The sequence below is a fragment of the Oreochromis niloticus genome, unplaced genomic scaffold (genome assembly GCF_001858045.2).
Source record: "Oreochromis niloticus isolate F11D_XX unplaced genomic scaffold, O_niloticus_UMD_NMBU tig00007510_pilon, whole genome shotgun sequence".
NCBI lineage: Eukaryota > Metazoa > Chordata > Actinopteri > Cichliformes > Cichlidae > Oreochromis > Oreochromis niloticus.
Genome location: NW_020328614.1, coordinates 896,340 through 909,118, shown reverse-complemented (window position 1 = coordinate 909,118; position 12,779 = coordinate 896,340). Strand labels below are relative to the sequence as shown.

Below are 12,779 nucleotides of genomic sequence, written 5' to 3'. Positions count from 1 at the left end.
GTGGGTTAGTAACTCGGGGAAAAAGAAAACTGACTGCTTAACCGGAGAGTTGGGAAGAAGTCTGGGAGACTGTGAAGTCATAGATGCAAAATAACATATACCCATACACACACAAACAGAAAATGCATTAACCTTATAAAGACAAGCTCCTGAAGCTTAATGAACAGATATTGATTAAAAACCTGGCTAAGAACATAAGCATATGCAATGAAGATCTGCTTGCTGCTTGTATGAGTGAGAGAATGGTGTGAATGGTTAATACAATTGATGGAAAGATTTAAAAGAGATGGAAAAAAACAAAACAAAAGAAAAGTGTTTATAAGAGTGACTCAGGAGTGCTCTTGCACTGATTGATCAAAGTAAGTGATTAGTATAGAAAGAAAATGAAAATAATTCAATAATGTGATAAAGTTTAAACATGTATTTCTTTTGCCAAGTTAAATTGTTGAGATATGGCTGAGTATGGAAAAGTTTGAGAGCTCGTGTGAATGTGGACAGAGGAGCTTGCTGTGTGTGTGTGATTGAGGCCTTAAAGGAGGGGTAGATTGTTCAGAGGTGCAAATTTGATTAGGAGGTTTATAAATTAGTGTTGACACATTGTTGTAAGGTGTTAGGCTGAATCTGAGTATGGTAAAGTGCTTAACCGGGGTTATTGTTGTGTACGAAACGGTGTAGCTTTTGGCGAGGTTTTCGGTGTGTTGAATGGGTGAAATTTAAGATGGTTTAAGATTTTTTGGGGCTGTTGTTTTTCATTTTAATAGAGGGAGTTTTGATAAATATGGACAGGTCTAAAAGGGCCCATAGTTTTTGTAACAGTGCACTTAGAAAAAACCTGTCAGGTGATTTTGTTTTGTACTTTGATGAGCTAACAATCAGCTCTCTTTTTTTCTCATTTTTGCTCTAAGCAGGCCTGGAAGAGAGTGAACTGACGGCGCGGACAAATTACCAAGTAAGGATTGCAGCGAGTCAATCCAGTCAAAAGTATAGAGAACTATTTTCCTAAAAAGGAAAAACGAAATAAAACAAATGATTGAGCTCATTTTGCTGATGTGGAGCATCTGATCACGTGCGCAGAAGGCTGCAGATCAGCAAAAATATCATGTGTGAATGCATGGGAGTGAATGTGAGTGATGGGACCAAGAGGGGAAATAAATAAAAGGTTGACAAACAGGACAAGTGGGAGACTTAAATCTGGGGATGCTGATTTTGGGATATTGATGTGTGCGTTGAGAAAATTATTTATTGGGGTTGGATTATGTTATTACATTATAGGATGCTAAATGCTAAAAGGGAAACATTGATGTAACTTAAGTTACCATGAACGGAGGGGACACATGATTAATAACTGTTCTGTGTAAGTTTATTTTGGGTTATAACACAGGTTGGATCATCAGTGGAGAAAGTGAGTATAAAAGGTGATGTTCTGGTTAACACACAGGCTTTTGTTTATAGGACGTTCCAAGGATGCAGGCTGTGGATGGAGCCAAGAAAAGATTTGACATAATGATTAATTTGATTTCATTCCTTAAAAACAGGTTTGAAGGTCCGGAGCATGTAGACTTAATATGATATGACTAACCTTTTTTAATGCCCTAACCTGAGTGAAGGATTTTGAGTTTGTAACACATGAGATGTGTCACAAAAAGGGGGGAGTTACAGGATTTAAGGTTTAATTTGAAAGGGGTTTTAGGATTACTTGATGATGTTTAGGTTTTTTGATAATTTAGGTATGGTAAAACTGAGGCAGAAAGTGTTATTTTCAGGTTATTTTTGATTTCTAGAATAAGAGGTTATAATTTAGGCGTGCACATACAGATATGTCAAAGGAAAATTGTATATATGTTATCAGCTACATGAAATGTGTCTACGTGACGTTTACCTAATAACTTATGTGATGATAAAGTTGTTTACCGACTAGCAGCTTGCTCTCTTCTTGAACCTACAGACTTAGAAAAGGGGAACTTCAGCTCTGAGTTCTGAGAATAACTCTGGTATTTTTATAAGTAGACAGGAAACACGTCGAGACCGCCGTATAGGGCAAATGTGTTAGAGCTTGTAATTAAATGTGGGCTTGAAAAGAGGAAGCAAATTTGGTACAGGACGTGCTTGAGATGATCAGATGAGAGAAAGGAGAAGAACAGAGCACAAATACACCGAGTTGTTTATATTACAAAGAAGATCAAAAGCTTGTTAGACACAGGTTATAATGGAAGCATAAAAGGGATGAGAGGAACTTTACATAACATAGAAATCCTGCAACAATTCGTAAATTGCCCAAACACAGTGTTCAGACCGGATATGCGCTACCCGTTAAAGGGGGCGAAGAAATCAGGCCTAAGTTTGAAAAATGAAATGGGTTAACTCGATAGAGGATGTTTCCAAAGGTAGAGAAAATAATGTAGGACCTTTTACCAGGAGAAAGCTAACTGTATCTTTTACACTTTACAGTGTGCATTGAGGGAAGTCAGGAATAGTTTAAATTAGGATTGAAAAAATTAAACTAGGTGAAAAGGGGGTGTAGCAAGTAGATTTAGGGCAGTTCACAGCCTGGCGTAAACGCAAGGTGCCGTCACACAGCTTAAGTTATTTGTTTGATTTATTTTATGACAAAATAATACCAGTAATATTGTTTACAGGGTTCATATTGCATTGCATAGGTTTGTCATCACATTCATTCTATTCACAGGTTTAGTTCATTTTATACACATTGCATATCTGTGCTTGTTTAGAGTTGATGTTCTATCCAAGAGGGTTTTAAGCTTCACTGGTGAGAGTGTCCAGGTGATACATGTTGAGGGAAGATGAGAACATAGCAGGTGAATTGCATGCACGCTTACAAACACACATGATTTAAATATAGGCCAGGCCAAAGGCCTGGACTTGATGCAGCTTTCAACTTTACAGCTCCTAACTTGCAGGAATGGCGGGGAGTGTAATGAATGAATGCAAGACATGCTTACAGACACAAACATGACAGGGGTTTATTTTACAGGGTAAAGGTGGACCACAGGTTGCTTTGTTTCTGCTTAGCAACTACTGAGGTAAATGGTGTTAAAGGTAAATATGCAATAAGTGAACAGGAAATGTGTGAGGGTGAGCCGGGTGAAACAAAATGTTGTAGATAATGGAAACTTGTCTAACGGGCATTAACAGTAACCTTTGCATGTTATGTATATGCTTGAGGCCAAAAGAGGCGTAAATCCAGATAGAAAACTTTGAAGTGTGCTTTTTAGCGGAGATTTAGGCTGACATGGGGATGGTGTGCATTTTACTTGGGTTGTGTTTAATAAGACTAAAAGCGTTGCTCACACACATAAAGAGTATTGAGATTAAATAAAGTTAATATAATGGATAGAGCCCAGAACAGGATAATACATAAGTAAAATCAAATGTAATGTTTGATTTCACTTTATAGGGAAAATAATTAGCCAAGAAATGTGTATTGAATTCTCCACATACTTTGAAACTGCGCAACTCTGAGTGGGCAATGTAATGAAGCAACTGTTACATATTTGCATTAAACTAGCCAACATAGACTCACCACCACATGATGTTGCCCTGCAGCGGGGGCAGAAAATCATTTGCAAACCAGGGATCTTATGTTGATTATCATATTCTTATTTATGTACACACACACACACAGAAGGGAAAAATTTCAAAACAAAAAACAACTTTGCTTAACCTGTCAAGCACAGGAGCAAAATAAAAATCTCTTTGGGCTCTGTTAAAATTTCTTTAGTAAAAGTGTAAAAGGCCAAACCTAAGAGGTTGGGCAACCCGGAAAGTCCCTCCAGTATCAGGAGTTAATAGTCAGGAAACATTCTTCACTTTAACGCGTTTCTTATGAAAAACCACTGACTCATAGATGCAGATAGACATACAAGTGCACATACATCCAGATGTGCATTTAGACATTAAAAGTGTAGAGACATGTACACACAGATTGGCAAACCGGTACAGAGTCTAACTGAAGAGCTTAACAAAGCAGACGTGGCAGTAGGGTTTGTGATTTTGCCTGATATGATATTGGGAACCAACTTTGAATAATGACAGGAACCTGAGATGAACACAGTAGGTTAGTAAGGTGTAGCAGAGAGAGGGTCAGAGCGAAGGTAGTGGACCTGGGAATAGTGTAGTGACGTCTTTGGAAGACGTCAAAAGGGGGAATTGTAGAATTATAGGGACTATTTTACATAACCATCATCTTGTCATTGCATTAATTATCATTTCATCCAAGCATTTATTGAAGCTGCTGGCGTTATGTTATAATTTATATTATAGGGGTTATCCTAATCAAATATTAACATGTTTATTATAGGTGCAGTTATAACTACTTTAAAATGATTGAGTTAAATATATATATATCATAACTCATATGCTGAGTATATTGGTATAGTAAAATAGTAGCTGAGCAAAGGCCTGAATGTATTCAGCTTCTTGTGGTATTTGAGTTTGCTTAGTTACAGGTGACGGAAGGATGTCCAGTCCATGGTGACCTCAAAGGCCTTAGGTCATCACTATATTCGGAAGAGTATGCCACAAGGAGGAACCTCTGTGTTTGCATTTAATTCTTAAAATACATGAATGTTCTGTACATGCAAATTATGTGCTTGTAAACGCAAGAAGGGGCGTTACAATACCCTGATGCTATAAAAGCAATCTAGAGTGTATTTTGGGCAGAGATGTACAACTGTTTTGCAGTTTGCACCTCTCCACGCTGCGTGCATTCATTAAAATCAATTGTTTGAACGACCTTTTCTGGACCATCATTGTTTTACTCTCATCCTCAATTTCGGACCCGTAACAGTTACATCTGTCTCTCCTTGGTCTGAGTCTGATTGTAGCATTCTAGATCTTACTTTTCACCCTCCGCTTTCCCACACACAAGTAATTGTTCCCTTTTCTGTTGCAGCTTCCCACAGTCTCAATCATGGCTTCCCAGGGCATTTCAGTTCCTGGTTTCCTTGGCTTGAGTTCTATTCTCATTCTGTTGGTTGTTCCTGATCATTTATCTATGCGAAATAAATCTGTGCAGAGTTCCTGTGAATTTCGTGTTGAGTTTGCAGCTGGGTCCTCACTGTGCGTGTGAATCTTGGTTCTTGACAAACTCCTGTAATGTTCTGAATTTTCCTGTTTCACTAAGTGTCCTTTAATCCAGTTTTTAATCCAGAGCAGTTTGTGCTTGTTGCTGATGGGTTGGTGACCAGTGACCATGGTTGCCATGGTAATCCTCTAATGTATTTGCCCTCTCCTTGGTAGTTGCTTCAGTTGCTTGCTGTGATGTGACATATGAAGGACAGTGATTTGTAAATCACCAGGTAGAATTGATCCTGATGATCATCTTTTCTGGCTCTTCAGTGGATCATGTCTTAAAAGAATACAACATGTTGTATTAAATAAAATGTTGAAATATACAAACCAAAAACTGGTCACAGAACAAATGACCAGCAGTGTCATTGTCTGCTTCAGAATCACAGTCACCTCCTGCTCGCTGTTAGAAAGATGACCTCATATGTTAATGTTTGGAGGTGAAAAAAAATAAAACACCATACATATTTAATTACATATGTATTAATTATGTGGACACAGAAGAAATTCAACCACAAAAGAAGATTTCAAAGGATTTTAATTGATTACTTTTAAGATTTTGAGCAAACAACAGAAATGAGTGAATGTGTGATAACAACATGTTAACATTTCACTCAGAATTATTTAAGAAGGCTTCATTTCTTAATGACAACCAGTTTTTAGTCAGCAAATACAAACAGATGTATAGAGGGAAAAAAATCAAATAAAAATAATACCTTTATTAAAAAAACCCCTCCTGGAATCAAAGGTTCTTAAAGTTGTAAAGTAACATGTCAGGTACAATTCTTCATGTTTGTACTTGAACTTGAGTAAATGTGTTGATCTAGTTTCCAACAGTTCCAGCAAACACATGAAGCAACACAACAAGAACACACAGTGATGTGGAGTAAGTGAAGTGGATCAGGTTTTCACCACTGCAAAACACACCGACACATGTCGGGATGATGGGAGGGGCAGTGGGAGATGTGGTGGAAGGGGCGGTGGGAGGAGCAGTGGGAGGAGCAGTGGGAGGAGCAGTGGTTTGCAATGAACTGTGTGGGGAGGGGAAGGTAACAAAGCCTGGTGGCGTCCCTGTGACTGTTTCGCTGATCCATTTCTGGTACTGAGACAAAGCAGTGTATACAAAAGGAGATTCACCACATTTAATGACCGTCAAAAGTCCACTCTGGAGCCAGACAGATTCACTCTGAGTCATGAGTGGTGCCCCAAAAGTATTCTGTGGAAAGACATTGATAAAAGTCAGTAAGACAGATGTGTAACTCTTAGAGGTCGACCTTTTTCCTCCTGCTAAAGTTTTAACTTTGTCTGTAGTTTTTGTTACAAACTGCTGAAATAAATTAAGGGAACACTTGATCATCACAGTATAAGACAGTCAGTAAAACTTCATGGATGTCAGTCTGTCCACTTAGGAAACATGAACCACTTTGAACCATTTCAGCTGCTCTGGTGCAATAAAAGTATCGATTCCACAGACAGAACGGTTCAGACAGCTCTTTAAAAGGAATCAGATAAAACAAATAAATGATATTTATGGCCAACTACAACAAAACAAATAAACCAAAGTGTGACTAAAGGTGAGATTGTCTCAGTGACAGTCAACAACAGATTACATAATAAATAAAAGTTGTGCTCACCCAACATAAATCCGACGCTCTCGTACAGATGATGCTGCCTGTGATTTTTGGATAGCTGGCTGTGCACTCATTGTTTCCCAATATTGATACACTTGCCTCCTTCAGGTTGTTGCTGACTCCACCTGTTTGGAAAGAAGTTAAACATCAGGCTTTTCTAAAGACTCCAACACAATACTGCAAAGTAAAATAAAATCAAATATTTTATGATTTACTGTAACCGATGGCCCAGCTGCTGGTCTCATTGTTGAAAGTGCTGTTTTCTGAGGCTAAGCAGGTTGGCCGAATGTAGTTTGTGAAATTCACTGGAGCCGACAGCTTCAGAAGACAGATTGTGTCACTTGGATCGCAGACGATGTTTTCCAGTGTCCGATACACTTCATTTGGGTTTGAATCTGACCGGCTGTTGCGGCCCAGATAGACCACCAGTGTTCTGAAATCCCACAACAGATATTTTTTATTGTGCCTCATGTTGATCATTATCACAGAGCAAAGCAATCAATGATTATCTTAAAGTTACAGCCTGATTTTTGTATCTTCGGTAAACCATACAGACTTTGTGTAGATTCCCCTGGGTATAGTCTGTGGTATTAGGTCCGCAAAAATATCTCTAGTAGTCATTTACTGCACAAATATTACACTACATCATCATCATATTACTCCTCAACAAACTGTGAACTTGCAGCAGTGACTCACTGTGGTAGAAATCCTCTTGTCAGCACCCACTGGTCGGTGATCAGAGAACCTGCACAATAAGCCTCGTCTATCACAGACCCTCCATCAACAAGGTGTACATTAGCAAACCAGGGCCAGCTTCCTGGTGCTGCATCATGAGCTCCTGTGATGTTGCTGCTGTTCACAGCCCTGATGCCACATTCTGACAAAAAAGAGATCACAGTTAAACAGTGAGTACACAGATCAGCCACAACATTAGAACCACTCAGAGGTGACAGAAAAACAGTTTAATGCAACGCTCTTCGTGGAGATCCTGAGCGCTGACATTTATGTAGATGTTATTTTGAGAAGCATCTGAACATTAGACTGTGGTATACATGTGATACACAGATGGTTCCTCCTCTTAGTCAGAAAAGTGGAAGGACTGGAACAATTTCACAGTTTAAAGAAAAAACACAAGTCAGCACACTGTCATTGAAACAAATGTGGAGGTTACTGTGTATTTGTTCTCATTACTGTTCAGCTGACAGGAGGAAGAAAAGGTTCAAAGGTCCTTGGATGCTTACCGGGCTGCTCTAAATGACAACCTGAAAATGAGAAAACAGAGACAAACCTGTTCACAGACAACATGTGAAAGGAAGCATTGACTTTTTCTTCCAACTTGAAGATCTGATCACAGTTGTATATTTTTACCTCTTCTATCAAAATCCAGCCAGTTAGTCTTAGGTCTTTATGTTTAAAACATCTTACGAGACAATCTGCATCTTTGATTGGGTAGCTTGGGGAAGCCTAGCCTGGGGACCCTTTCTGAAAACACACACCCAGAAACTCATTTATGCAGGGTTGTGTCCCCAGCCCCATCCTCTGACAAGGATAACATCAACAGGCCTCAGTCTGTCAGGATTGGCAACAGGACGTCAGCCATCACACAAATACTGGTGTCCCACAGGGTTGCGTCCTCAGCCCAATCCCCTACACCCTGTTCACCCACGACTGTGTTGCCTCCTACAAAGGGAACATCATACTGAAGTTCGCGGACGATACTGCAGTGATCGGTGGCATCACTGGTGGGGATGAAGCGCCTTATAGGAGAGAGGTGGACGGTCTGGTGTCATGGTGTGAGGACAACAACCTCAACACTGATAAGACAAAGGAGATGATAGTGGATATGAGGAAGAAGAGGAGGCCTCATGGAACGCTATTTATCCAGAGGCTTGAAGTGGAGAGGGTGAGCAGCTTTAGGTAAGTGAGCGTCTACATCACTGATAACCTCACCTGGTCACTGAACACCACACAGCTGGTCAAGAAGACTCAACAGTGGCAGTATTTCCTGAGGAGGATGAGAAATTTGGTATGTCAGCCCAGATCCTCAGCAGCTTCTACAGCTGCCCTGTGGAGAGCACACTGACCAGCTGCATCACTGCATGGTACGGCAGCACTACTGCTATGGAGCGCAAACGCCTGCAGAGAGTGATAACAACTGCAACTGCGGAGAAGATCATCAGGACTCCGCTGCCCTCTCTGCAGAGCATCTACCATCACAAAGTCCAAAGGAGAGCTGCCTCCATCCTCAAAGACCCCACATCCCTCAACACGCACTGTTCACACTTCTGCAGAAGATGTATTTAGAACAGTGAGCATTTGTAGCTCTAATTTATCTCGTATTTCTTCGACCCCTGATATAACCTCAGTAATCAGAAAATATCTGAGGAAAAATCAGTTTTCTTACCTTTGCAGAAGAAAATGATCACCACAGTGAAGCAGCACACAAACTGTTGGAGAGCCATTGTTAACTGCACCTGTTTCAGATCATCTCAGACTTTAAGTATCTAAATTTTTGGTTCTGCTCCACCTCCAACACAGTCATCAGGGCCCCACTAAAGAATCTAGTCAGGCTCGTTGGTATTTGTGCTTTTCTTGAGTGCAGTTAAAGTGTACACATTAGTGTGTGACTCTCACTGAATTAACACATCCAGTCCATCAGCATGTTTGTGCTCTCTGCTCGGATTGTCTTCGTGTTAAACAATTTAAAGCACTGCACCCAAAAACAAACAGGAGTGACGGGGGCAAAGTTGAGAACCCTGCTCTAGAATGACTGACTCAAAGCAGAAAGTTGCTCAAAAAGCCACAGTTCATATTTATTTAGTGCTAATGTCATCAAATTTCGGACGCAGTTGCCATTTTTTGTCACATGTACCAAGGCCAAGTAGAAGGCACTGACCACTGCCAACACCCAGCATCACACACCAAAGGACACACTCAGCAGGTCCACCAGAGCCAAACGCATGCACCTCTGCACCTCTGACAAATATCTGGAGCGACAGGTTCTGCACTTTCCTTTTTTAAATTCTCTGAATTCTTAAATATATGGCGCATACTTCTCATCTTGGTGGTTTAGAGAGGCTTTGGAGCCCCAGGTAAATTTAGAAGATGAGGAGCAGCTCCAGCACTTCACACTGTTAAGGACACATGAGAGAATAACAGAGGAAATGCTCCTTATTAGAAGAAAATCTCTCCAGGCCAGCGTAAAACATTAGCGGAAGAATTTGAGGAGAAGAGGGAGGTTCAGGTTTCAGATGCATGCACCTAAATGTAGATGCACGTCAGTCACACTGTAGACCTTCTGTATATAAGTCTAAAGTCCCTGTTTCCCCTTTCACAAGACTTAATAGATGCCAAGGTAACTTCTGTTTTTACACATTCATTGAAGATGTTGTACCATCAAACTGTAGATCTGCTATTCAAGATGGTTTTCTTAGTTTCTAAGACTTCTTCATAGCATGAGGTGCTAAACAGAGCTTCATTTTGTTGTCTCTTAAATGACTGTGTGATGAATTTAAATTCAGTGCCACACATACGTTACTTATCCACACAGGAAACAGTAGGTGGTGGGTCACATCTGCACAGGATCATATTGCAATCACTTCAAATTCATATACAGACATTTGTATTTTAAAGCATTAATTCTGGTAACAGTGAAACAACAACAATCATTTTGTGTTGAAGCACACAGATTGCTGTGTTTCACATATAATAGATTTTATCAGTGTTACTGCATGTTAAGATAAGCCAGACCGATTTTTTTTTTATCAAATTCACTTCTTAAAGTATAACGAATGCATATTTTTCTGCAATAAACCCCCTTCATACTTATCACAGACATATTGTGTTAATCAGTTTTCTCTATAAATGCCTCCAGTTCTCTTCTTTAATGTGTGATTATCACCACACAATGTCCCTGCAGAGTTACTAACTTTCTCCTCCAACACTTATGGTCAGTAAGCAGTGTTTTTTGGTTGAAGACAGGCCCCCAAAAGCCCAACGTCTGACTTCCAATATAAGAGTTATGTGAATTGTGTCCAAGAGTTTGTGTTTTAAAACACTTGTTCTGGGAAAAGTAAAACAATAATCTTCAGCTTTTTTGAAAAACATTTTCTTTCCACAGACATACCACTGTGAGGCCAATGAAACAGGTCTAACAGCATTACTTGGTGTTGACGATGTTCACACAGAGGACGTTGCCTAAAGACTGATGAGTGATATCTGCACATGATCTTATTTTAATATTTATCATGTATGATGCAGGTGCCCTTTTTGTTATATTATAGTGTACCCCGAAGGGGTACAATAAAATAAAGTCAACACTTCCTGATGGAAGTACAACCCTGTACATGACTCAAATGATTCACTACAACCGTGGGTGACCACACATCACACCCACACCAAGTCCTGTAAGGGTCCTGAATCTCTGCTGCCTGTGGATCTGAGCTGAATATATGTGACAGGGTTGTATTGTTGTGTCTGTTCACTGTTCCTAATTTTTCTCTAGAATGGCTTTTTTTGTCAATAAAGATTCTTTTTTTTAACTATTACCTGAGGGCAGCATGGTGGTTAGCACTGTTGCCTCACACCAAGAAGTTTGAATCGAACACGTACCCCAGCTTCAATCCAAAGACATGCAGTTAGTGGGGTTAGCTTAACTGGTCATTTTATGTTGTCTGTGGGGTTGAATGGTTGTTTGTCTTGGTGTGTTGACACTGTGACACACGGGACACCTGTCTAGGGCGCACCACGGCTCCTCTAATATAACCCCTGTGATAGGCTCCTGCGACCCCTGCAGGAGAGAATTGATGGATGTATATTTTTAGCTTTTCCCACATCATCATTCTGTGTCATTCACAGGGTTTTAATAGTTTTGCAATTTTCATTAGTTTTTATTTTTATTTCGTTTTGGCTTCAGATTTTCAATTTTATATTAGTTTTAATTAGTTTTTACTAATTGTTTGCTAGTTTAGTTTAGTTTTTATTTTTTTGAAAATCCTTAGTTTCAGTTTAGTTTTGATTAGTTTCAGTTTTAGTTTTAGTTGTGTTTGCAATAAAGTGTAACAAAATCCCAGTTTCATCATATCAGTCATTCTCTTCTGCTTATCCTTGGGTATGTTGCTATTCCAGCTACCATACCCTGCACCCTGGACAGGTCGCCTGTCTGTCGCAGGGCTAACACGCAGAGACAGACAACTCACATTCCCACCTATGGGTTCTTTAAATAAATAAATAAAGGCAGATGAACAACCATTGATACCAGGCAACTATAAAATGTATATCTTGGCCCCAATGAGACTATTAACTCTTGCAGCACCGGGTGTTAAGGCAATTGACTCACACAGTTATGTAGCTATCCCAGTCCTGTTGTCTCGGGATGCATCACGCTGCCTTGCCTGGTGTTAGCTTCTGTTTCTGGGGATGAGGGTTGGGCGTGCTCCCTTACCTTCTCCAGGTAAGCTAGGTTAGCCTTCTTGTGTGAGCTTTTCAAGTGCACTTTAAGGTTTGTGGGATTTTTTTCCTTTTAGAAATGTGCCTCATAATTTGTCTCTTTCCACTACAAGACACTTGCTTTATCCAAAACACAGTCATATTCAAAGTAATCCCAAATTGGAAGCTGGTGCTTTCTCCAGACTTTTCCTGACATGATTCTGCGCGTGGACGGTGCAGCGACACAGACGACTCGACTAACGTACTGCCACCTGCTGGCATAATGAGACACAGCAAGAAAAAAACCTGGAAACTAAACTTCATTTTCACCCTTGACTATTGTATGACCAGTGTTGGGGAGTAACGGAATACATGTACCGCCGTTACGTATTTAGAATACAAAATATGAGTAACTGTATTCCGTTACAGTTACCGTTTAAAAAGGTGGTATTCAGAATACAGTTACTTTGTTGAAATAAATGGATTACACTGCGGTACTTTCCTGTTTCATATTGTCGCGGGTCAGGATTGTTTGGGTTTGTTTGACAGCTACGTAATGTTGTTCCAGGCGGCAGCGTTACGGTTGCCATGGTTACAGGGTGACGCGCTCTCTCTCTGCGTGTTTCCTGGGTG

At 40.1% G+C, this 12,779-nt stretch overlaps 1 protein-coding gene across 4 annotated transcripts; it reads right to left on the bottom strand.

The window, feature by feature from the left end:
* Positions 1 to 5,609: 5,609 nt before the first annotated feature.
* Positions 5,610 to 9,825, bottom strand: LOC100697293 (chymotrypsin-like protease CTRL-1). Of its 4 annotated transcripts, none has more exons than XM_025904899.1 (5): positions 7,961 to 9,825; positions 7,416 to 7,596; positions 6,932 to 7,152; positions 6,723 to 6,844; positions 5,610 to 6,304 (listed from the first exon to the last, which is right to left on the bottom strand). In XM_025904899.1, exons 1-5 carry the CDS (start codon positions 8,022 to 8,024, stop codon positions 5,912 to 5,914), a joined length of 981 nt encoding a protein of 326 aa, XP_025760684.1. In that variant the 5' UTR covers positions 8,025 to 9,825; the 3' UTR covers positions 5,610 to 5,911. The 4 variants fall into 4 exon arrangements, with proteins under 4 accessions (XP_025760684.1, XP_025760683.1, XP_005461524.1 ...); XM_025904898.1 differs by having other exon boundaries at positions 6,932 to 7,161; positions 7,961 to 9,823; XM_005461467.3 differs by having other exon boundaries at positions 6,935 to 7,152; positions 7,961 to 9,819.
* Between the last annotated feature and the right edge of the window lie 2,954 nt (positions 9,826 to 12,779).